General features: G+C 47.5%; 1 protein-coding gene across 6 annotated transcripts in view; it reads left to right on the top strand.

Annotated features, from left to right (window-relative positions):
- The window catches only part of AGAP1 (ArfGAP with GTPase domain, ankyrin repeat and PH domain 1), a 560398-nt gene that overhangs the window by 245377 nt on the left and 290226 nt on the right, over window positions 1-24795 (top strand). For all 6 annotated transcript variants that reach the window (XM_032637223.1, XM_032637221.1, XM_032637225.1 and 3 more), the window contains exons 7-8: window positions 21845-21972; window positions 23867-24022. In XM_032637223.1, coding sequence (XP_032493114.1) covers window positions 21845-21972; window positions 23867-24022 — 284 coding nt within the window. The remainder of the gene's footprint in view (window positions 1-21844; window positions 21973-23866; window positions 24023-24795) is intronic.

Here is a 24795-nt window from a genome sequence, read left to right as displayed (position 1 = left end):
CTGTCTCCCGTGCCCGTGCCTAGAATGGAGCTCAGGCATGATTCTTTTCTGCTCAGGAGCCTTTGATGGCTCCCTGGCGACCACCATGGAGGTTTCCAAACTTGGTTGTGGCTGTGAGGCCCTCTCGGGAGGCGTTTCCCAACCTGAAGGCCAGCGGGCAGGGTGGATGGCGGCCCAGATCCCCGGCTGCTGGCCCAGCACCTCCTGCCGCTAACCTGCATTCACTCAGGCAGCAGCCCCTTGTGGGTTATGAAGGGCCCCCCCGTGCGCCTCCCCCCAGCCGCCCCCCCAGGTGGGAGTTCGGCAGGAGTGAGATTGTGGGTTATGAAGGGCTCCCCGTGCGCCTCCCCCCAGCCGCCCCCCAGGTGGGAGTTCGGCAGGAGTGAGAAGCAGAGGACCCTCCCTCGGGGCTGACAGACACCTGCCTCCTGTCCCGTCCCTCCCTTTGCACACCTGTGGCCCAGGTGCGCTGAGCTGCCACGCCCTTGCCCTGGCCTGGGATGCCCTCCGCTGAGCAGAGTCCTCTGGTCCCTCAGACGTGGGCACCCAGCTCGCAGCCCCTCTCCTCGCCCCCGTCTCTGCCTTCTGCCCCGAGCAGGGAGCAGTGTCAGAGCAGGAGGGGATGCGGCTCTGCTTGTCTCTGCGCCCATCTGCCGAGCCCGGGCCCCAGCCTAGGTGAGCTCTCGGCTCACCTGTGTGAGCCTGTGGGTGTCACATATCCTATGGGTGTCTGCTCGCTGGGGTGGACGGGCTGGATCCTGCAGAGAAACGAGGAAGTCAAGACAGAAGTGATTCACTGGGCTCTTCCGAGCTGGAGGGACGAAACGAGCAGAAGTGGGACAAACGTGAGAAAACGGCGGTGCTGAAGAGTTCTATCCCTCTGTCCCGTTGTCTGTTTTTCTCTTTGTCTTAGAGACAAATGGGAGCTCCCTCTGTCCACCTGCAGCCTCCCCGGTTCCCTGGTTGGTTGAGCTCTTTGCCCTCTGTTAGTGCAAAGGATGGTGCCCCTGCCCCTGCCCCTGCCCCTGCCCCCACCTCCAGGCGCGTCTCATCCCCCTGATGCCGGGGACTGGTGTTCTTCAGCAAGTCATCTGAGCGTCCCCAAGCCCCCTGCACACGGGCGCAGACTCACACTCTCCTGTGGGTCTCCAACGGCTGTGTGGGAAAATGTCCTTGCTTCAGGAAGGAACGTGTTCTAAGTATTTAGGGCTGAAGGGAAGTGATAATCTGCTACTTGATTGGTTCAGCTAATAAACACAGAAATAAGGCAAATAGAGTAAAATGTTTGCATTTGTTGCATGTAGGCAGTGGGTTTACAAGGTGTTTATTGTGTACTTTTCAGTATGCTTCCGCATGAACATGTTCTTGATAAAATGGATTTTTTTTTGCTGGGGGCTGGGGGCTCGTTCTGTGATGCTCCTGGCTCTGTCCTGGCCTTGTTTTTCCTCCTCGCCCTGTCCCCTCTGACCTAAGATCTCTGCTTGCTTAAGCAGAGTTCAGCTCTCTGCCAGTGGAGAGCCCTTCTCTGAGAGCTGTCCCCGTCAGCTGTCTATGGGACTGCTCCTCTTGGGTACGGAGGGGCACGCAGGCTCCGCACCTGCTCCTTTGATCCTGGAGTCCCTGTTACTGGGACTGGACAGCTGGGGCCGTTCTGATCCCCCTCTCTGCTTTCCTTTCTACGTGCGCTGCACCACGTTCTGTTGGTATAACTGGCTGGCCCTCTGGTCACTTACCTTGTGTGGTCAGCACCAGCAGTGCCCTGGCCCAAGCCACTGCCCTTCCCACTGGGCCCCTCTGCACTTTTCCACTTTGTAGGCGTCCCCCCTTTCCCCCTCCAGTCCTTCTGCTAGGGCTTTTTAAATTCAGCTCTTAGCAGACAGCACCTCCTCATGCCTTTCCGAGACTCCCCCAGTCTGTGAGTCCTTGCCCCCGCACCCTCCTCCTGTCTCTTCCGCCAGATGCCCTCCTTGCTGCTTTGTCCTCAGAGTCCCTCTCTCCTCCCAAGTTCAGTCTTCAGATCGGAACCCTGAAGTCAGGATGCTGCCTCTCTGCTGTCCCCGTACCTGGAGCAAGGTGCCAGGTCTCTCAGTTAGCAGATGACAGTAGTCTGCTGTGAGTCAGTCATGGTCCAGTGATCGGGTCAGGTCCTGACAAAGAATAAGGGCTCCGCAGGCTCAGTGGTGATGGTCTGTCTGACGGCCGTTCTCCTCATCTGGACTGTGAACTCCCAAGAGAGCAGAGGCGGCGCCCAGACCAGTCAGTGTCCCAGCTGCTCTTCAACGTCACCCACACCCTGTGGTCCCTCTGCACGAGGCTGGCACGTTTCCTGTGCTTCCTGTTCATCAGATGACCTATTCCTCAAACGCCCCTCCCATGAGGCGTATACGGAGACGGAAGCAGGCACAGCATGGCCAGGTCACCTGCCGGGGATCTGGGTCATCAGTTGCAGAGCTGAGATGGGAGCCCAGGCAGTCTAGCTCCGTCACCCACACTCCTCCCTGTTGCACTTACTGCCTTTGTAATTTGATCGATAAATATGTACCAGAAACCTCAATGGAGCCATCAGCTAAAGGAGCAAAGAATCCTCAGGAACTTGAGAAATCCTCATTAGAGGACTTGAAAAAGGAGATCCTAATAGAAGCATTGATGAGTTGTTTTTTCTTTTAAATAACAGCTTTACTGAGATACCTTTCAAAACCGTCAACGTTACCTGTTTATTTTTGATTTTGAGGTTTGGGCTTTTTGCTTCAAGTCTTAGATGTTTGTCACCTGAGAGCAATTTGTGACTCATGGCGTCTACTTGCCGTACCCTATGAAGTATTTCTCATCACAGTTTATTCTCCGGAAGCTCTTTAAATAGCGTATTTGGGTGCCCTAGAATGTGTCAGAACCCAGCCGTTCCTGAGATGCTCAGAAATATTTTCAGCCCCAGAGCCCAAGCCGCTCTGGAAGGTCGGGTCAATGACAGCAGGGGCCGCCAGATGGCAGTACTGCCACGGCCAGAGCCGCCTGTCCGTGGTTTCCTTCAGGGGAGATAATCAACCCCTGCGCTTTGCAGACTGAAGGTGGTGAGTTAATGTGCCCCATCCATTTTAATTTGAAAGATACAATTAATTAAATTAGGCATAAAGTGGATGTGATGGGAAACTGGAAGCTCACGGCCGAAGCACGGTCAGCTCCTGACACAGCGCAGCCCGAGGTTCCGGGTCCTTGCGCAGCTTTGTGACACCAGTGGGCGAAATCGCCACCAGGTCCGCCGAGCAGACACGGTTTATAAAGTTTGCACCCGGTGGAACAATACTTAGCCTGAATTGTTGTTAAGGGACTGGACCGCATAGTTTCACTAGAGGACATCTGATAAAACTATTCACGAGAGGCTCAGAATATTGGTATCAACATGTCCACCCCAAAAGTTACCTGAAAAAGAAGGTGGCGAGTCCTCTGGAGGGGCTGCCGCCCCACCCCGGGCCTGCCACCTCTCTTGATATAGTTGTGCCCACTTTTATTTCAAGAAGAGGGTTGATTTTTTTTTTTTTTTTACAGCTTTAAAAATAAGTTGAAGAATTTAGGTCTAGAAAAATTAAGAGCTACAGGTAACCACGCAAGATATTATTGGCAGATGCAGCAAAAAATGTATTTCCACAGAAAATTGGATTTTGCGCATAAAGCTTAGTAATACTAATAAAGACAGGTCAATACCAGTTTTAAGCCAAACAAACTCAAAGAGAGGTGGTGTCAGTGTGAATCTCGGTAGTTTTCTGTTTTTTTTTTTTGGAGAAGTGTAAATCAGCTTCGTTGTAGCGGGCGCACGACAGATTTGCTGCAGTCATTCCTGCCCCTCCTGACCGTGGGTAGAGTCGCTGGTGCCGAGTGATTTACAGTCTGGTGGCAAGGTATGTTTATATTTAAGCTGTGCCAAGGTGTAGCTAATGAGAAAGATAAGAAATTTATAGTCCTCGGTGATTGATAGGATTACTGCCTTGGCATTAATTGAAAGCTGAGGGATCACAGCTGTGGGTTTAAATGCGGGGTGGGGGGGGGGAAATCACTTCAAGTAAAGGGAAACTTTCTGATTTGCTTCTGAACATTTTAAAGATAATTTTCCCGCTGACAGTCTGGTTGGTGATAGAAACAGTTGCTCCTTACCGGGGCTTGGGTAATTGCACAGAGATAATTATAGTATTTGTTCTGTAACCTCCCTATGGTAAGTGGTTGTAAGTGTGGGGAAAAATATTAAATACCGTGGAGTTTTTTAAATGGTTTTAGAAGTTTATGTGTAGAAGAATAAAATTCTCTATGGTTACTCTTGGCTAAATATTCCCTGGACTATTTAAGATGTTGATGAGGGGAGCCAAACCAATAATGTCAGAGGCAAGCCTGTGACATTAGATGCTGCCTTAAAATTCCCACCGATTGTGTTTCATCTGGGTACGTCTAAAGTAATCTCATAGACCTTCCCCAGCCTGTCACTTTTTAAATGTACCATTCTTGTTGAAGCTCGGTCTTGTGAAAATGTCTAAATTTTCCCATTAAGTGCTTAAAAAGTAATAAAACTACAGTCATTAGACTTCACTCATCAGAGCTGTATCAGTAGAAATATTCTTTGGTGCAATAAATCTGAGCTAGGGTTCGACATTCATATCCCTTGGATTCATTCCCTGGAAATGGACGTTTGAAGGTAAATGGCTTAAGTAGGGCAGTTTAAAATTTTAATACAATCTTATTGTACCTGTTAGCAAATGATTAAAGTGCAAAGGGGCCTTATATGTTTTGCAAGATTTATAATAAACGCCCTATGATGCCTTTTCTGTGCTGAACTATAGACGTTATGACAGTTAAATGCTTATAAAGGCCAGAAAGTCACAAACGAAGAGTCGAGTCTTTACTGGAGGCTAAATCTGGCTTTCCGAGCGCAGACATCTTTTCAGGGGACACGTGAATTCCTGTCTTGTTAACAGTCTTCAGGTGCCAGGAAGCTGTCATAGCCAGGTAGGACCCAGTGCGCCTCTGAGCCACTGCACAGCCAGCGGAAGCTGTTTGAGAAAATACACACGGGAGTCTTCCCGTTACCGGTTTGCTTTGGGGGATGTAAATGAGTCTTCTCATCAGATGTCTTTTTCTCTGGTGGAATGCCTCTAGTCTGTAAGGAGTTCCTGAATTCCTTTTGTGGGATCCAGAGGCTTAAAGCCGTGACTCCTGGCAGCTGTGACCCTCTTCTTACCCTGTAGACCCAGTGACACAGTGGGATTCCTCTGACTGTCCACTGTTTGCCCGCTGGTGTTTGTGGACTTGGTTTAAGGCCTCTGACCGGACAGCAGGACTAGCTCTTCACTGAGGAGCCAGCCTCAGCCAGGGAGAGGCAAGGACGGAGATGGGCAGGGTGCCCCACCCCACCCGAGGCAGAGGCTGCAGTTCAAGATGTAGAGCATGGAAGGCATCGTCTTCTCCTTCATGGACCTGAAGTTCCAGCCATTGTTGGGTGGATTGGTAGTACATTTGAAGGAGAGCTTTAGCTCCAGTACAGGTTATCTCCCCCATGTTTGTATATTTGCCCATCAAAAGAGAAATCTGTTTTAAAGACAGATATCTTTATCATTTTTTAGCATTTATATATTTTTTTGTTTGGAGGAAGAAGATAAATCCCTGGATTTTCTTTTTTTTAAAAAAATTTATTTATTTATTTATTTATTTTTGGCTGCTTTGGTTGGGTCTTCGTTGCCGCACACAGGCGTTCTGTAGTTGTGGCGAGTGGGAGCTACTCTTCGTTGCAGTGAGTGGGCTTCTCATTGTCGTGGCTTCTCTTGTTGCGGAGCACGGGCTCCAGGCGCGCAGGCTTCAGGAGTTGTGGCACGTGAGCTCAATAGTTGTGGCTTGTGGGCTCTAGAGCTCAGGCTCAGTAGTTGTGGAAGATGGGCTTAGTTGCTCCGCAGCATGTGGGATCTTCCCGGGCCAGGGCTCGAACCCATGTCCTTTGCATTGGTAGGCAGATTCTTAACCACTGCGCCAACAGGGAAGCCCCCCTGTGTTTTCTGAACTTTCTTTGACAATGTCCTTAGTATGTTAAATTTCCTGGGCTGTCATTTGCCTTTTACTCCTGTGTCTCAGCCACAGATGGATCTGGGGTGTCAGCAGTGAAGAGAGAGCGTTCTCTAATTACTTTCTCTAATTCTTATGATAGATAATGATTTGGGTTATTAACTAGCACACATTTGAGTCCTTTTCATCTATTCATGTTGGGTTTCTTTTTCTCAAAATGAATTCCCAAAAGCTTTATTAGAAAAGCTTATATTGATATGTAAACATACATATCGTTAGTAGATAAAACGTCACATGTAGCAGTATCAGTGGAAGAATAACCTTCTTTCTTTGAATAACTTCATAAAACTTACAGTCAGTTCCTTCTTCCTTTGTAGGTGTCACCCTGGACGGGTGCTGAAGTAGCGGGATTGTGTGTTTAATTTTTACAGTTTTCGACATTAAGATAACGTGTTGAAGTTGCCCTGTGACTTTTGCCCATGTTCTTAAGAGTCGCTGGGCATCCTGCAGCAATGGAATAGGCATCGGGTAAGAGGCCACTGTCTTCAGCTGTAAGCGCTGTGAACTGATGTTTTTATGTCGTCGTTGAGTTTTAAACCTTTTAAACTGTTGGAATACAGGTGATAACTTTTTGTGACCTGCTGCTGTGTGTAGGTGGAGGTGTGAGAATCTAGTCTGAGATTCTGTGACTTGTTTTCAAAGTGTCCACTGTGGACTTTTTGTTTTTTAACGCCATTTTTCTCAGTCAGTTTGAACCGTGATGTCACCAAGGATAACATTCCTCAGTTTTTGTTAATGAGGGATATTTTCTTAGGGTGGATTAAAGGAAGCCTCCCATGTGTAGAAAGGGTTTTGAACTTACGGTCTAAAGAGTCATTATGACTTCTTACCTACAGCTGACACATATACCCCAGGTCAGATAAATTTAGAAGTAGGTTCAAAAAATCTGGACAGTTTGTTCCTTTTTCATTCTTGGCAGGACCAGAGAAGTTCTTGGTAATTAGGTGTTACTTTCCTTACGGTAGAAGATCGCCATCTTCTCGTAGGGACCTGTTGTGCTTCACTGGGAAGAGATGAAGACTTTGTAATGAGGATTCTGGTATTCAGTGTGGCAGTGCTGAAGTTAGTTTGAAAACTTGTTATTACGGACGTATCCACAAAACATCATGTCGAGTGAACAGAGGCATTCGTAGTAAATGAATGATTTCATTTATATGAAGGTCTACAACAGGCAAAACTAATCTGCACGTAAAAAAATCAGAAGAGTGGTTTTGAGAGTGAGAGGGGCTGGTGGGAGTGGGTTTGGGGAAGGGGCACAAACCTTCTGAAGCTTCACAGTGATTTGAGTTACGTGACATTTGTCCGTTCGTGGAATGGTGCAACTAAGATGTTTGCATTTCACGGTATGTACCTTCAATCTCAAAAAAAGGAACCTTAAACCGTTAATACATGACAGTTAATTATGCACAAGCTGAAGAGTGTAGCGGTGAAGAGCACTGATGTCTGCCCCATATTTGAAATGCATCAAAAAATAAGATGGATGGATGGCGGGTATGTAATAAGGCAAGCAGAGCAACATCTACAATTATAAAATCTAGGTGGTATGGACATGGGTGTGCAAGCTACATTTCTTTCCATTTTTTGTCCACGGTTATAAATTTGCGTTATAGAATTTAGGGGGAAAGAAAAACAATTGTTATTCCATTTAAAATACCGTTGTTGGGCTTCCCTGGTGGCGCAGTGGTTGAGAGTCCGCCTGCCGATGCAGGGGACACGGGTTCGTGCCCCGGTCCGGGAAGATCCCACACGCCGCGGAGCGGCTGGGCCCGTGAGCCATGGCCGCTGAGCCTGCGCGTCCGGAGCCTGTGCTCCGCAAACGGGAGAGGCCACAACAGTGAGAGGCCCACATACCGCAAAAAAATAATAGTAATAATAAAATAAAATAAAATACTGTTGTCGGTATTTTGCGGTAAGATGGGTCCAGATGCACTGAATTTAACGTGAAGTACTTTCTCACAGGGGGAATGTGCAGTATTACTCTGAGCTCTTTTTTTTTTTTTTGAAATGAGGCTTTCCAGAATTAAAATGCATGCATGATTCTTGCAAGAATTTCAATAATTCGTAGAAAGTGGCAGTCCCAGGTAGGGATAGTTTGACTTGCTCACAGTTTCTGAATCACAGCAGATTACAGATTCAGGAATCCATCAGTACCCTCCGCGGGACTCTAATGAGTACTTAAATGCGATCAGTCACAAAAGTGAGATCTCGATGGCCATGACCTCAGGTCTCCTAAATGTAAATAAAATTAGATTTAGAGCCTTTTAATCACCTGGGGTGCTGTGAGTAATTACACTGGCAACTGATACACTTATTTTTTGTTGAAGAAAAAAATCTTGCAAAAAGTGTCTCTACACTGTGTACTTAACTCTTCAGTAACCATGATGGATGGAAAAGAATGATCTAGGATGCTGTTTCTTAAATTTCTTAAATTTAAAAAAATTTGTATTGGAGTCTAGTTGATTCACAACGTTGTATTCGTTTCAGGTGTGCAGCAAAGTGAGTCAGTTCTGCATATCTCCACTCTCCTTTAGATTCTTTTCCCATAAAGGCCGTTACAGAGTATTGAGTAGAGTTCACGGTGCTGTACAGTAGGGCCTTATTAGTTATCTGTTTAGGGTGCTGTATTCATTCTATGGAATCATATATCATTTCTTTACTTGGGCCCTCGAGTTCACATAACTTAAATGCCTAATATCGCTGAAGTATCACAGAAGGCCAGACTTGCCCACAGGAATTGTGTGTATCGGAGAGGGTAGGGTTCTGGGTGGTGCCGGGTAAATGATAATAATTGATGGTTGGTGGGCAGGGCCTCACGGTGACTCGGTGCACACAGCCCTGTTGAAGACCGAGTGGAAATCTGTTTTGTCGTCTCATCCTTCTTCCTAATTGCATCACAATACATTGTATAATTCAACCTGTGTGTCACTGTCACTTCTTCCAAGGCATTTCACGCAAGGAGCACGGCGGCTGGCTTGTTATTAACAGAGCCGGGGAGAGAGGAATCATTGTCTCAGGTTCCAACCAAGACGTCTTCTCCCCCACTTTAAGAAGAAAATGTCTTTTTTAATGGAGATTGTTGTAAGGATAATTATTCCCGGAAATAGGCAAACAGCTTCAGTTGTGATAGATAAGTCCATTTTGCTTGAAAGTTAAAAGATATCTGTAGGAGAATGCGTTTGTGACAGATGGGGAGATTAAAGAAGTTTCTGAAACTCCCGTTTTTTCTGTGAGCATGTGTCCCAACATAGGACGCAAAGTAGACCTCCCAAATTTGGTTAAGGCAATAGTGACCAAACTTTATTAATTTATTAAAGAGAAAACCGATGATGGTACTTAACTGTATTTGTCTCAAGGTTCCCGATTGAAAAATCCGCTTATGGCCTTTCTGTCTCACATATTTTCTTATTTTGGACCCTTTTCGTCTCCTGTTCCTCGTTTATCTTCATCTCCTCATCTTAAATTTTCATGCAATTTCTTTAGCTTGAATAATCATTTTTGTGATTTTTGTTCGTTTGTTTTTTTGTGGTATGCCGGCCTCTCACCGTTGCGGCCTCTCCCGTTGCGGAGCACAGGCTCCGGACGCTCAGGCTCAGCGGCCACGGCTCACGGGCCCAGCCGCTCCGCGGCATGTGGGATCCTCCCGGACCGGGGCACGAACCCGTGTCCCCTGCGTCGGCAGGCGGACTCTCAACCACTTTTTGTGGTTTTATCATTTCTTTTGGTATCTTCTCTTTTATCGTGTTTTAAAATCCTTATCGCAGTCACCTTTTTCCTGTGTCACTTCTGTCTTTGTCATGGATTGTGTTCTTCCAGTATCACTACATTTATTTGCATTTATCCTGGGTGTTTCTTTCACTTGACTGATATAACTGTGTTAGTCTATTTTGTGACCAGTAATTTGGCCTTTTTAAAAAAATAGGGGATCTAAAAGGTGAGTGCCTGTAGCCTTCCTGGTGCAGAAAAAATGGTGAGGAACTTCAGATGAAAGCATCCTGGGTGCGCCGCCACCTTCGGTGGGTGTCAGAAACATCTCTGCTCCGGTATCATCAGCTTTCTCCGCGAGACAACTTGATGAGTTGAGAAGAAGTGACAGGTTCATTTTTCCCCCTCTTTGTTTAAGCCATTTATCTTTTAGATCCTTGTCTGCCATCTAAATTGTATTGCCAATTTATTGGGATCTTCACTTGCCTTGTCTTGAAAGACACTGATTTGCATCCAACTTGAGAATAAGGGAGAGAGAAAGTTAATCATCTCTCGGCCTCTCGAACAGATTTGCACTGGGTTTAATTGTAGCATTTGGCATGTTTTCTAGTCCGAGTCTAGGTGCAGCTCTGTGTTCACCTGGGTCTTGGTGAGAATATCACAGTGCCCCAGTCCGGAAAGCTTCGCTCTTTGAAAGGTCTTTAATTTATGCTTTGGGCACCCCTTTCTACATTTGCGATTGACCTAAGCTGCGTCCCCTGCTTTGAAACCCTGCTGGCTTGTATTAATTGATTATTCATTAAGCGGAGTCATAGTAACGAGTGCTCAGCGAGCACCGAGTAGGTGGTACTCACTCTTGTAATCTCATGCAGTGCACCAGAGTAAAGCTCTAGGGTCAGGGTGACCAGTGGCGTTCCAGCCCCTGCCCAGGTCTCCGCACCTGTCAGGGGCGCCAGCTCCCGCCTCCTGGAATCTCCCTTTGCTGATGCTCAGAGCCCGCGGCCAGCAGCAGCCCCCTCGCTGCTCCTGGCTTGTACGTTCTCAGACTCCTCATCTTGTCCTGGCTCAGGACTGCGCCAGCGGGCACGCATTCGCCCCTTGCTGCCGCTTCTGCGGCCGCACGCACGCCACGGTTTTCTGTTTCATCAGGGCCTGCCCTCATCCAGTTCTGATCACTGCCGGTTCCTCAGGCAGGACACTTGGATGTGCTTTGTGCTCCTGGTCACGCTTCCAAATTTTTCCTGCTTTTTTAAAATTAAAAAAAAATTTGAAATATAGTTGATTCACAGTATTGTGTTAGTTTCAGGTATACAGCACAGCAGTTCAGTTATGCATATATATTCTTTTTCAGATCCTCTTTCCTCATGTGTTATTACAAAATATCAAGTAGAGTTCCCTGTGCTATATATATAGGAGGTCCTTGTTGGTTATCTGTTATATAGGAGTGTGTATCTGTTAATCCCAAACTCCTAATTTATCCCTCCCCAATCCCCCTTTCCCGAAATTTTTCTTGCTTTTAATGATCCCTCAGTGTCTATGTAGTATATTCACAATTCATCAATATTTCCCTCTTGAAAATTATCCCCACTTTGATGTCACAAATACACAGCTGTCTTCAGGGCGCTGTTAAAGCCCCGCAGCTGGTCCTGTGCCTGACACACGTGTTGAGGAAGGAGGCAGGTGCTGAACCTGAAACACCGGTGCGGAGTGAGAGGTTTGCGGCTTCTCCGCTAAGATTGCCAAGTGCTGCTTCTTGAGACCTTAGTGAAAGAAGTCATGGAGGCTGTGTGACCATCTCTTCTGAAGGGCGCTCTCACCGCAAGCGTGTGAGGCCTCCTGGTCCCTGGTTCCTCAGTGGTGTGGCCGGCAGGCCGGTGTGGACCCCACCGTCTCCCGCATCTGACAGGTTGCCGGGCACATACTAGCTGCTCCAAGATGTGATGAAGGAATAGATTGTGAGTGAGGGATGCCAGAGAGCAGAGGGAAGACGCTGCCCCTGCCCCATGGAAGGGAAAAGCCGACTCCACGTACTAAACTTAAGAGGGCAGACTCGTGGCAGGACCGAGAGTGTCCTAGGACCAGCCTGGGTCACTGGCATCGATGCTGCACCCTCTGGCTCCTGCACGCCTGGCAGGTGTCATCCTGGTCTCAGCTGTGCCCAAGGGGAGGCAGGGGAAGGAGGGGCAGAGCCCAGATGTCTCTTTCCCCCCATTAGCCCTTCTGAGAGTCACCGCTCAGGTCTGTGGTGCTCATTTCCGTTTGGAGACCCCGGAGGGCCCCCTGGATCCAAGCAGCACAGGCACAAGTGTGCGCTGGGTGCCTCGGACTTGTCCGGACGTGAACCCATCCCCGAGTGGGGCCCTGATTCTCCAGGTGTCCACCAGGCATTGGATTTGTCCCAGATGCTGGGTAGTATCGTGTTCTTTCCTCTGCACTCGGAGACGAAAACTTGGAGTCTGCACAGTGATGGAGAGGTGATGTGGTGAAGGTCTTAGATGAGGGTGCTGGTGGGGTCAGCAGGCTGGAGAAGGCACAGCAATATGGGCGGTGCTGAGGGAGGACCCGGCGGCACGAGGGGAGGGAGGGCAGAGGGACTGGAGGATCCCTCAGTGTCTGCAGGTAGCGTCAGGAGTCTGGAGCTGACCATCTGCTGGGCGTCCTGACGGTGCACAGGGCCGCTGGAGCCTGCGATGCCATCCCTGAGGGGACTCCAGGCAGGGCTGAATGGAATGCCTTCCTTCCTTCTAGCGGAGAAAGGCTGACTGAAGCAGAGTCCAGCCCTAGAAGTGCCACGTGCAGACCGGCCACAGGCAAGACCAGCTGAAGGACATTTGACAATATGGTGCTGGGATATGTTGAAACTTATCTTTTTGGAGAGCAGTGAATGTTCAAAATCCTCTGCGTGTGGACGCAGGAACCCTGTGTCCTTCGGAGGCCTAGAACCCCGGCAGGTGGTGAGCGTCCTGGTGCCTGCTGCCCACCAGCCCAACATCTGGGGCCGCTGGGACCCAGAGCTTCCCGTTGGCAACTCCGCTTTGGGACTTGGTTTTAAGAGAAAATTGTGCTGTGAAGAAACGCATGAAAAAGGGATGTGGGTTTCTGGCAGGATGATTTGATGTTCCCCTGCCACAAAGAATAACTTTACATCAGAGTTAGGTACACGTATAAAACATGCTGAATAGACCGTGTTTATTTCAGCATGAGTTTTTAAACATTTTATGTTTTAAAACTCTTCACTTTCTCCGGGAGGAAAAGGGAAATCCAGCTGCCTGGGACATGGGAGAAATTTCCGCTCATTGTGAAATTGTGAAATTAATGTCAGCAGCCATGACTTTGCTCCATCCTGAAGGTAACTGTTTATTACAGTCGGCATTTAAATCCCCCGATTAATAGGAGCAATTAAACAATAGCTTCATTTCCAGCAAATTAACAGCCCTAATAGGTAATTGCGACATAAATGAAGATAAATTTGTTTTAATGCAATGAGATAAAAAGAACACAGGCAAGAACGGAATCTCCGATTAAGAATTCAGATTTCATTACTTCACGGAAAACTTGAAAGCTTCGCTAGAAGAAATTAAAGAGAATTTGGCTTTTTGACCATGGCCTGTCTTGGCCTAGAGGGTTTTTTTTAAAATATAATAGAAATGTCGTATTTTGTGCTCAGGGACACAAGGTAAGGGCACAGGGTCTTTGGCAGAGCTTCTCATTAGGTTTTCACTGACAAGGAACCAAAACACAAATGCATGGGAGAGTTTCCTTTTCATGCACCCCTAAATTCATTTTATGACCTGTTCAGTTCCAGGGTATGTTTACTGCCTTAATAATATTTGTTATAATTAGGAAACTATTCTGATGGTTTATAGTTTGTCCTGATGAAACGTGGAAGTGGTCAAGCCAGGCCTGTTTTTAGAATGATAAACGTGTCCATACGAAGGATGGTTTGGAAGGGGACAAGTCGGCTTCGGAGAGAGCAGTTGGGTGATTTTAAAGGTAGTGGCAAAAAAGATGAAAGCTTTGCTAGAACAAAGATAATGAGCTTCTCCTTGCGGGTCGCCATGCCGACAGGAAGATCTAACACACGTTAAAGAACAGGGGCAGCCTGTCTTTCTAAGGAAGATGGGCGTATACTCAGGTTTAGGAACTGTAACTTAGAATAGGATAAATGTCCAAATCTGCTTTGAAAGTTTTTAAACTATGGGGGTTTAGCTAACACTACATCAGTGAGCTCATATACCCTTAGAATAACTCCTTTTGGTAGCTTTGAATCGTCAAATGACGTGTTATCAGCCTAGAATTCTATACCCCTTGAAAATATTAATCACGTGTAAGGGTAGAGTAACAGCAGTCTGAGACACGAGAGTCTCAAAACAGAATATCAGAGAGCCGGGGTCCTGCGTATAGACCACAGCCGCTCGGTCACAGTACCCCCAAATCCCCCCCAACCCTGCGCCCACCCCCCCCACCCCCCATGCTTGCTGTCTCCACTGTCCAGGTAGAGATCACCTGCATCTTGCAAACCACACAGACCAGGTGTCCTTCCAACTCCTGGATCTCGTCACTGGCCCATGAATAGCTTTGACGGCTCCCTGTTGCCTTAAGGATACGATCCACACTTTGCATACGGGATCCTTAAACGTGTTTCCAGCTGCTTCTCCACCCTTACTTCTCCTCATGTCCTCACCCCGTCCCCATTGTTGATCCATCTGTTCGTTCATTGACCCAGTTGGTGAGTGCTGGTTGAATGTCAAGTACATGTTGACCCTAGGAAGGTAGATGAAGCATCCCGTCTAGCATCTCGAGCCACGTGGAGGTCCGTGGAATTGGCCCATTGTCTTGGAACGTGAGCTGACTGTATTTTCCAATTGGCGGCTCAGTTTGGCAGGATCTCCGCAGGTGTGTGGGCCAGGCAGGGCTGTGGGTCCCTGTGGTTCACTAATTGTCACTAATCATCACACAACCCAAGAGGGCTTCGAGAAGACCCTTCTCCCCACTCCCCACCTCCCTCTCTCTTGTTCATTTTAATGGTTTTTCTGGCATAGCTTCCTCTATTCCCAAGACGTCATATGAAAACAAATCTAGGAGATGGGTATAGGATTACCAACAACACAGACCACACCTCCTTTAACGTTCATTAACTTTGAGAAAAGTTCCACTTTAAACTCTTTTTCATTCCTAAGTCACAAGTTCAGAACTACCTAGATAATTTGGTAATTAATTTCTACTTAATTAACAAGATAGTTTAATGATCACTCAACTGTAATTTAAAACTGAGTTGAGACATTAGGGGACCTTTTATTTGTTACTGGAAAATTTACAATCCCTGGTGGTTTTCATTCCTATGGGGATTTGCCTGGTAAGCCCTCCAAGGTTCTAATGGGAGAGCCTTTCAATGCAAAGACAGTTAATGTTACGCTTGGGTGGTAGCACCAAAAATAGAACAGTGGCATGAACCCCCAACCTCAAATTGTGCTTTTAAAATATTTTTGTGGAGCAAAACGAGTCTCACGCTAGTTGATTTTCATTGTGTGTTTATTATAAACATTTTAAATATTACTGTAATAGATTTATCATTCATACTTAAATTCCTATCTGACGTTGTTTACGCAGAGCTGCCACCCCATATTGGCCCCAGTGGGCTACATAGAGCTTTTCCTAGTAGCTGAAGGATCGTCCTCTTCCTCTGATTTGGCTTGATTCACACCAGGTTTCTATTTGGCATCTAACTGGGACTCTACGTCATCAGTCAGGTGTACATGCTTCCACAGTGCCATCCTGAGCTGCAGACTCCACTTCTCTCCAGGCCCCAGAGTCACCCGCTCCCCAGTGCAGCCCGAGGACGTGGGACTCAGCTCTGCTCGTTCCAGAAGGGGCCGTGTTGCTCACACAGCAGGGCTCACGTAGCGGAAGCTGATGTTGTATGGGGCGTCACGATGGGGAATGTCCAAAAGCAGATCATTGCAAAGCTGGTGGATGAGTTAAGTCTCCTCTGCCTCAGTGAACTGGGGCAAAAGGGACGTGAAAGGGCAGCCAGTTTGCTGCCTGATGGAGAAGCCTCTGCTCCTTCAGGACCTGCACAGGGAGAAGGTTGGGTCGTAGGAGCCGAGTAAATAAGGAGTGAAGAAAGGATGGGGCAACAGGGACCACCCAGCGGAGCACTTGAGCAGTTCTCGGTGGTCCTGTCTCTGGTGAAACCTTGGAGCTATTGATGTGAGATGCAGAGGGCCTTGCTCCTGGCTTGGGAGCTGCATGAGGCTAGAGACCAGGTCACATGCCTCTTCCCCTGTCTTCCCTTCCTTCTCTGGGCCCATAGGTGGCTCTTCAGACGTTTCTGTTAATTGACTTAATTCAAGTAAATCATTTAAACCAGAGAAGATATCTTGCTGATTAAATTACTAACACTCATTGAACTTTACCAAGAATGTCATAATCGTTAATGAAATTTTAAAAAGCTTAATTTAAGTGCTTAATTGTGGACGTTACCGATGCCAGGTGGTACCATGCAAGAGGAGTGTCAAAGACACCCCCGTCCTGGGGCCTCGCCCTGTAAGTAGAGATCAGGAGGCCAGGACCTGATGTGAATGATGACGTGTCTGGTTTGGGATTATTACATAATCGCTCATTGCACAGTGCCTATGCACCAGGCACTAGGGATTCGGGGCTGAAAAGCAGAATTGCAGCTCTTCAGCCTGGCCCTGACCGTGCGTGTATGTGTGCGTGTGTGCGTATGTGTGTGCGTAAATGTGCAGTGGTTCTCAGTCAAGGCCTGGGTGAAATACGGAGCTGGTTGTGTTCGCACCTTTGGTATTTGGGATGCAGGGTCTCCATAGAGGAACCTGATGGTTAGAGAGGAAGGCTTGCCTAGGAGAAGTGATTGCTCGCCATACGGATTCTGAGAAGGAATTGGCCACGAAGAGGAGGAGAAGCATGTCTGGGCCGTGGTGGCCATTTGTGTAGCAGGATTCAGAGAGCACACGTTGTGGCATCTGCAGTGGGTTCTGTCCGGCTCGGAAGTGGGCAGTGAGCCCGGGGGCCGGCAGCGAGGCTGGAGGGCAGCCATGTCCGGTTGGGCAGGGACCCTTGTCCTCCCTGGGGTTCGGAACCCATTAAGGAATGAGACCCTGGAAGATCGGATGACTACTTTTTATTAGTAAAGCTGTCCTGGGAAATGAAGCTTATCTGGGCTTCCTTCTCTGGGAACCAGAATCAGACAGACTTGCCCATGTGGTTCCAGGCAGCGTGGGAGCCCCAGACCGAAGGGATGGAGAAGGGACAGCCTGTCCCAAGCCGGCCATCACCTAAGTCACTTGTCAGTGGGTCGGACCTTCCCTGGAGGGCTTGGGAAGAGGCCAGGAGTGTCTGCTTCGTGGGAGCCGGGATCCATGGGAAGTGATAACAGGAGGGGAGAATCCACCCCTCCCAAGTGTGAAAGAGCCCCATTTTGCTGAGAAATTTCGGTTCTGACGTCTGTCTGGTGACGGGAGTGTTTGCAGAACTTTGAGCGGGACAAGGCCCGTGAGAGTCACCTTTGCGGAGGTCGCCCTGCAGTGTGTCCTTTGAGTGGCAGTGAGGAGAGGACAGCTTTGGAAGCTGCTTCAGAAACCAGCCACAGGCAGACGAGGTTTGCGTCAAGGCATTGGCAGTGAGGGTGAACTGAAGAGAAATTCCGGTGGCAGAATCGATCTATTCTGGCTCCTCTGCCCGTGCCCTGGGGTGGCTCGGGTGGTGCAGAGTTAGAGGCGAGGCCCAGGTTGGGACACTGAGGTGCATCCAAGGGCAGGTGTGGCGTTGGTTATGGGATACACGGTTCTAGAAGTAGGAAGGGCACAAAGCAAGGCTGCATATAGATTTGGGAGCCATAGGCATGGAGAGAAAAGGGCCAAAGAAGGAAGCCTAGAAGCAGCCACGTTCAAAGAACCGGTGAAGGAGGCTGAGAAAGAGGTTCCAGCCAGGAGAGGAAACACAGGAAAGTCAGCGTCATGGGAGGAGGAACCATCAGCAGTGCCTAGGGCGGCCCAGAGGCCAAGAAGGATGCGCCTGGCCTCCAGCTGGTCACCAGCGACCTTGGCAATGGCAGGTCCAGCCAAGGGGATGGAGGCGGAAGCCGGGTTGCAGTGGTCAGCAGAGCAAGGGAGAGTCTGTGAGGGGACAGGGCCAAAGGGTACACAGTCCCTGTCCTGGGAGCCGTAGAGTCTCGGGGCGGGGGGTGCTTCCTTGCCAGGTGGCAGTGTTTGGGGCCGTCATGGGGGCCGACAGAGTGTCTGAACCCCTGTTCTGCTGCCGGTGCCCCCTCTGCCTTGTTTTCCTCAACCGCGAGGATTAAATGACTCAGTAGACGGGAAGTGCAGACCGCTGGCCCATCGTTCAGATGTAAGGGACAAAGAAGAGGGGGGAGAGGGAGGGGAGGGGGACACCCCCAGTTACCTGGTGAGAGGTGGGCCTGACTCCCTTGGTGTGACCAGATTCGTTCTTTCTGCTCCTCCTTCAGTGCAAATGATTTGAGAAACAAAGCAGAAGCAGAAATCGGGCATTAGGCCAGGATTTACTGAGGTCTTATTTGCGAGCTATCTGAGAGTCTTATCTTTACATGCTAATTAAAAGATGCCATTTATCATCTGTCCAATAGAGAATTTTAAATTTGTGGGGAAAGTAAACGTATAACTGGCTTTTCTTGTTGCTTAAGTTTGTAAATAAACTTCTTTCTAGTTGAAGAATGGAAATACGTTTATGAAAGTATACTTAAGGGTACGGCTGAAAAAGAATGATCTCAGAGTCGTCACCCAGGTCAGGAAGGGGCCACTGCCAGCCCCCAGGAGCCCCTCGTGCCTCTCCCAGGCACCAGCAGTTTGCTTGCTTGCTTGCTTTTGAAGTTTCTACAGTGTAATTACAGATATGGTTGAAGGGGCTCGTTAAAGGGTATGTTTTATCTATTACCCAAATAAAATTTCAAAATTGTGGAGGGAGTCGTATACATCATTCATTCATTCATTCATTCATTTATACTTGAAGGTATTTGAACATTTTTTGCCTTCCAGTTTTACTGAGATATAATAAAATATCTATGCAAAATAGATACAAAATTAAATAGAAGTCTTTTACCTTTGATGAGAACTCCTGGGGTTTACGCCCCTAACAACTTCCGTGTATAACCGACAGCTGTGTTAACTGTTACGCATTTATCATGCTCGTTACACCCCTAGGAAGTGACTTTTAAAACGACACCAAGTACTAGCATTGCCACATCAGGTTAATGAAATTGGCGGGGCGTCTGGTAAAGGAGCAGACATTTTCCGTCACTGCCAACGGCAGCATTTCAGACTTAGGCTTAGCGCCTCGGGCAACTTTATAGGAAAGCAAGTCACCAAAATAGGAAACATCACACCTCGATGATAGAGTCCAGATTCTTTTAAGGAATCTCAAGTGATTGTGTTTCTGTTTTCTCATTCGTGCATTGCATGTGTTTATGTAAAATACGTGACGTATTCATTTGTGGAATGATCCAATGCAGACAGAAACTCAGTGATTATAAAAATTTCCCAGCCAGTGTAATCTGGGATGTAAGTACTATTCATGTTCTAAGTCTCCTGACATTTAAATGTTCCAAATCTCAGGAAAAGTTGATGATTATAGTTACAAGAGAACACGGCCTCCCTGCCCCTGGCATCCCGTTTCCCTTGAGTTGTTATCGGGGCGGGGGGCCCTTCCACTCACACAGCCCAGCCCGGCCCTGTGGCCTGCAGTGGGCCGGGGGCTTTCCACTGTGGAGGAGAAGGTGGCCCAGCCTTACAAAACAGTCGACTTATCTCCTTTTCCTTCTTAAGTCAGATACTACCCCCACTTTTATGGGTGATCCTGTAACTCCTAAAGCAGTCTATGTATTTTAGAACAAAATACTTGTAACTCATTTCTTTTCTTCCATGTGTGTGTAGACATAAAAATTATGGGGAAATACAACAAATAGGGTTGAAGGTTCTAGTTAAATTTAAAAGAATGCTACCAGTTATTAGCAGCTGTGACTTTGGGTTTTTTTTTAATAAATGTGGCCAAGCAGTAATTCGGTGGACAGAAGAACCGTAGTACTTGACGTGTGGGTCACGCTTCGCACAGCCCTGTTCTGTGAGAGGGTTTAATGGGAAAAGGTTCTCTCTGCCCATGAACTTGCTCTTTCCAGCCTCCACGTGGGAAGGAGGGAACATGGATTTGCATTTGGAGTTTCATGAAATGGATTTTAATAACGTATTTGACTTGTCTTAGAAAGTTTCTCAAATCTCCCCTTAGAGTAGAAAACACTTATAGAAAATGTCTACGAAGTTCTCCCAACAGCTTCACCCTGTTTAATTCTGACGTTTGTGTTTTTTCTATGAGATTTAAGGTGAAAGTCAGTATGGTCATCCGACTGAACAGTGACTCTGAGGCCAGGAGTAGTTGAACACAAGAAAACACCTTTTGCTCTTTTTCAGAAAAAAAAAAAGGAAAAAAATAGAAGTAAATTGGCAGTCACCCAAACAATCATGATTCTAAGTTAATTTACTTTTGGTTTGGGGATTTCAGTTCACCTATAAGACACACGTTTTGCGGCTGTTGGAATCTGATCTTAGGTTTTAGTTTTGAGTTCACATAATGATTTTTAAAATATTCTAATGTGCGTCTTCAAAGACCCCAGATCGATACGCCAATGGTTTTGAAATGACAGAGTGTTGCGATATTCCTCTGTAATTTAAACGTGATTAGCTGGTGAAGGTTATGATCAGTACACTACGGGAGGATAAATTAATTGATATCATCCTTTCAGGATGGTAAGAGGCCTATCGGAGGTGGGATGTAACTAATGAAGCTGCTTCTTCATCTCTGTGAGCCATTTTTTATATATTGCATTTTCACTTAATCATATTTATACTATCATTCATTTACATGAAAGCCATAAGCTGTGGACAAACCAGTTCCTTCTTAAAATTATGTTCATCTGGAGAAGAAATCATCTGCGGACACTGTGTGTGCTCCTTCTGTAACATAAGCTATTGCTGGGGACGGTGGTGTGTTTTCCTTTGCGTGGGTATTTTTTAAATCAGCAACCTCTCTGGACAAAGATAAGGATTGAATATCATTGAACTTAATTACAGCTATTCCCCAAAGACACACATCTATTCACATAAAAGCTATAGTTATTCTCGTGTAGTGACACCTATTGGTGTAGGAAGAGTTTTCTAATTGTTGGCTTCCTTTCCAGTTAAATCCAATATGCTGTATCAGCCAGCCTATTTGCCAAAAGAAGTTATGGCTGGTTGAATTTAGATTTGTATTGATTAAGATAAACTCCCAATGTGTATAGCCGTATATTTAAATTAAAAAAGTCTTTGACATAGCTACATGTCCTTGAATATAATTCTATGCGGTAGCCCGTAGAGTTAAGAGTAATTCTTTAGGCTATGCAAAAAAAATAGATTTTTGATTTTCCAGAGGGTTTGGTTTAAATTACCCTGTCTTATTTAGGATTATTTTTGCTGCAAGTAACTGGGGGAAAAGTCCTATTGTTAGAATAATTTAAACAAGATAGGTGTGTCTTTTTGTGTTTTACCTATAAAGCGTCTGAGGTTTGCGCAAGGCTGCCGAGCCAGAGGCCTAGCCCCTAGAAGGGGCTTGTGTCCCACCAAGTGTGGCTTCCTTCTGCAAGATCGCTTCCAGAGCTACAGCCAACATGTGTGCTTTTTACATAGCAAGAAGGAAAAAGACATAAGGAAGAAATGGGCCGGGGCAGCTCTCTCAAGGATGTTTCCCGGGTACCGCCATGTGACCCTCCTGCTGCCATCCCATTGGCCAGAGCTTGCTTGCATGGCCACATTTAGCTGGGGTGCAAGGGGATGGACCGGAGGAAGCTCCAGGAAATGTCATATCTATTCTGGTAGTCCTGTGCCCAACTAAAAATCAGGAATTCTTTACCACGGATGAAAGGAATAGTGGATAACGGAGACAGCCCTCGGTCTCCACCACATTCCCTCTGTTTGGAAGCCAGCCTCACGTAGACTTCTTCTGTCTTCCTGTCCACTAGTTGCCCAGAAGATTGTTGCCACGAGGAAGAAGCAGCAGCTGTCCATCGGGCCCTGCAAGTCCCTACCCAACTCTCCGAGCCACTCATCTGTCTGTTCCGCACAGGTGTCTGCCGTGCACATCAGCCAGGTATGTTGGTCCTGTGAGAGGTTGGACTGAAAAGCAGGTCAGAACCCAGGAGGACACACCTGCCAAATAGTGTTCGCAGCCAGCTCCAAGGTGATTTGTTTTTTTCTTTTCAACTTTATAAATAACAGCATGTCGGTAATTGACTTAACATCTCCTTCAGAAACTGCTGTGGCCAAGTGGTTTTTATGGGCATCATTCTTTAATATTCCCTGTCTTCACGCTGCCTGTGTTATGAGGCATGCTGGCTGGAGTGGAGGTGCGGGGTGTGTACTGCCATCTCTGCTGTTGATTTTTTTTTTTTTTTTTTTTTTTTTTTTTGCGGTACGCGGGGCCTCTCACTGTTGTGGCCTCTCCCGTTGTGGAGGCACAGGCTCCGGACGCGCAGGCTCAGCGGCCATGGCTCACGGGCCCAGCCGCTCCACGGCAGGTGGGATCTTCCCGACCGGGGCACGAACCCGTGTCCCCTGCATCGGCAGGCGGACTCTCAACCACTTGCGCCACCAGGGAAGCCCTCTGCTGTTGATTTAAATGACCCCACGTTGGTCCTCATTCTCGTCTGCTTGTAGGTTGGGCAGTTGTGGGTGAATCTCAGTGGCTAATCCTACAATATGCTTCAATATGGTAGCAGCCCTCAGTTATAACTCCCGTCTCCCGTAGGCCCTGTGGAAACTAGTATCTTTCCATTGCAACATTTTGCTGTTTACTTGGGAACAAACAATATAACTATCACTTTGAAGAACCTAACCAAAAACCCAGTAAGGAACTGTTGGCTTATTTTTGCCTGCCCGTGTGTCTTTGGTTAACATTTCTTAGGCGGGTGTTATATTGGCACTCTTTAAAGAGAGGCAGTGAGAAGGTTTGGTATCGTGCTTTTGGTAGCGTGAAGAGTCGAGAAGTGCGTTTACAGCGGGGTCCTGTGAAGGCACGCTCAAGGACGTTAAATCCCACGCAGGCATCTGTAATTCTCTCTGAATCTTGAAAAATCTTCCAGAAGCTTTCACATTTCCAAGAGGTCATTTGCTTCTTTTTTTTTTTTAAATGAATTTTTATTGGAGTCTACTTGGTTTACAATGTTGTGTTAGTTTCAGGTGTACAGTAAAGTGAATCAGTTACACATATACATGTATCCGCTCTTTTTTAGATTCTTTTCCCATATAGGCCATTACAGAGTACTGAGCAGAGTTCCCTGTGCTGTACAGGAGGTCCTTATTAATTATCCATTTTATATATAGTAGTGTGTAAATGTCAATCCCAGTCTCCCAATGTATCCCTTCAAGAGGTCATTTTCAAAGTGTGAGTTTTGGTTCTACTGGGCAGAATTGCACTCTTTCTCCTTCTGATCTGGAGCAGTGAAGGGACTGTAGAAACCACTTCGTTCAACCAACCCCTTCCCTTTTCAGAGGAAATAGAAAATAATGACATTTTAACTCTCAGATTTTTTAACATCTTTACTGGAGTATAATTGCTTTACATTGCTGTGTTAGTTGCTGCTGTATAACAAAGTGAATCAGCTGTACGTATACATATATCCCCATATCCCCTCCCTCTTGTGGCTCCCTCCCACCCGCCCTATCCCACCCCTCTAGGTGCTCACAAAGCACCGAGCTGATCTCCCTGTGCTCTGCGGCTGCTTCCCACTAGTATCTGTTTTACACTTGGTAGTGTATAAGATCAAACGAAAGAGACTTCTCTGTCTTAAGTCACTTTCCTTAGACAAAACGCGCTGAGCTGATCGGTCTTTTCTAGGAGGAAACGGTGCCTGTTTGCTGCTGATGCCACCGGCCAGGCCGCGCCTCCATGCAACTTGCTGGCTTGTGGATTATGACCCCACGCAGGTGGCGGGTTAGACTCCTGGAGCGTGTCCTAACAAAACCTTGGCTTTCAATCATTACAGACAAGTAACGGAGGCGGGAGTCTGAGCGACTATTCCTCCTCTGTCCCGTCCACGCCCAGCACCAGCCAAAAGGAGCTGCGTATCGACGTGCCGCCCGCGGCCAACACGCCCACGCCCGTCCGCAAGCAGTCCAAGCGCCGGTCCAACCTCTTCACCGTGAGTGTCCCCCCGGGGGGCGGGGTGGGGGGGAATCGGAGCGTGGTTCCTGCTCACCTAGCGGTCCTCTGGCCGCCAGGTGGCTCAACGACAGGTGTAGCATCCAAACCAAATTAACGAGAAGAGTGCTGAGTTCTGTGGAAGTCTCAGAAAATTATAGGATGCCACGACGCAGGTGTAGAGCAAAGTGGGACTTCCTCAGTTGCAGGGGGTCCTGACGTGTGTCAGAAATGAAGAGCAAGGGGTTTGTATAAAGGTCTCTGTTATCCTGTGACTTTCTTGGTCTCTAGCTGAAGACTTGTCACATTAGATACATGGAGGTGACAGACTGCCAGAATTCCCCAAACGTGTGCATCAGGCCTTTCAGATGAGGTGTATAAAGCCGTATCAATGCACAGATCCCCTTCTCCTCGGGCTGGAGCACTGAGGACTTAGCTCAGGGTCTTTAGCAGCTCACAGACAGAAGCCAGTCCCGCTTGGACTTTCTTCAGAACCATCTGCGGAGCATTTTAAAACTCTACATCAGCTCTCAGGGCTCAGGTTTACGAACTCAGAATCTGTGCGTGGGGCCCAGGCGTATGTAGTTTTTCAAAGTTCCCTGGGCAGTTGGGACGCAGAGAACCCCTGAACTACAGAGGACACACAGCAGACATTACCAATCAATCATGGAAGGCTTTGCAGTGGAGCCCAGAACTCGGGGCCACAGAACTCCAGGCAGAGCTCCTACTGCCGTGTGACTGGAGTCATTTGATTTGAGAAGAACACTTTCCCTC

This window comes from Phocoena sinus, chromosome 7 (assembly GCF_008692025.1).
Source record: "Phocoena sinus isolate mPhoSin1 chromosome 7, mPhoSin1.pri, whole genome shotgun sequence".
In the NCBI taxonomy this organism is placed as follows: domain Eukaryota; kingdom Metazoa; phylum Chordata; class Mammalia; order Artiodactyla; family Phocoenidae; genus Phocoena; species Phocoena sinus.
Note: the sequence above shows the minus strand (reverse complement) of the source record. Positions and strands in the feature narration are given on the sequence as shown.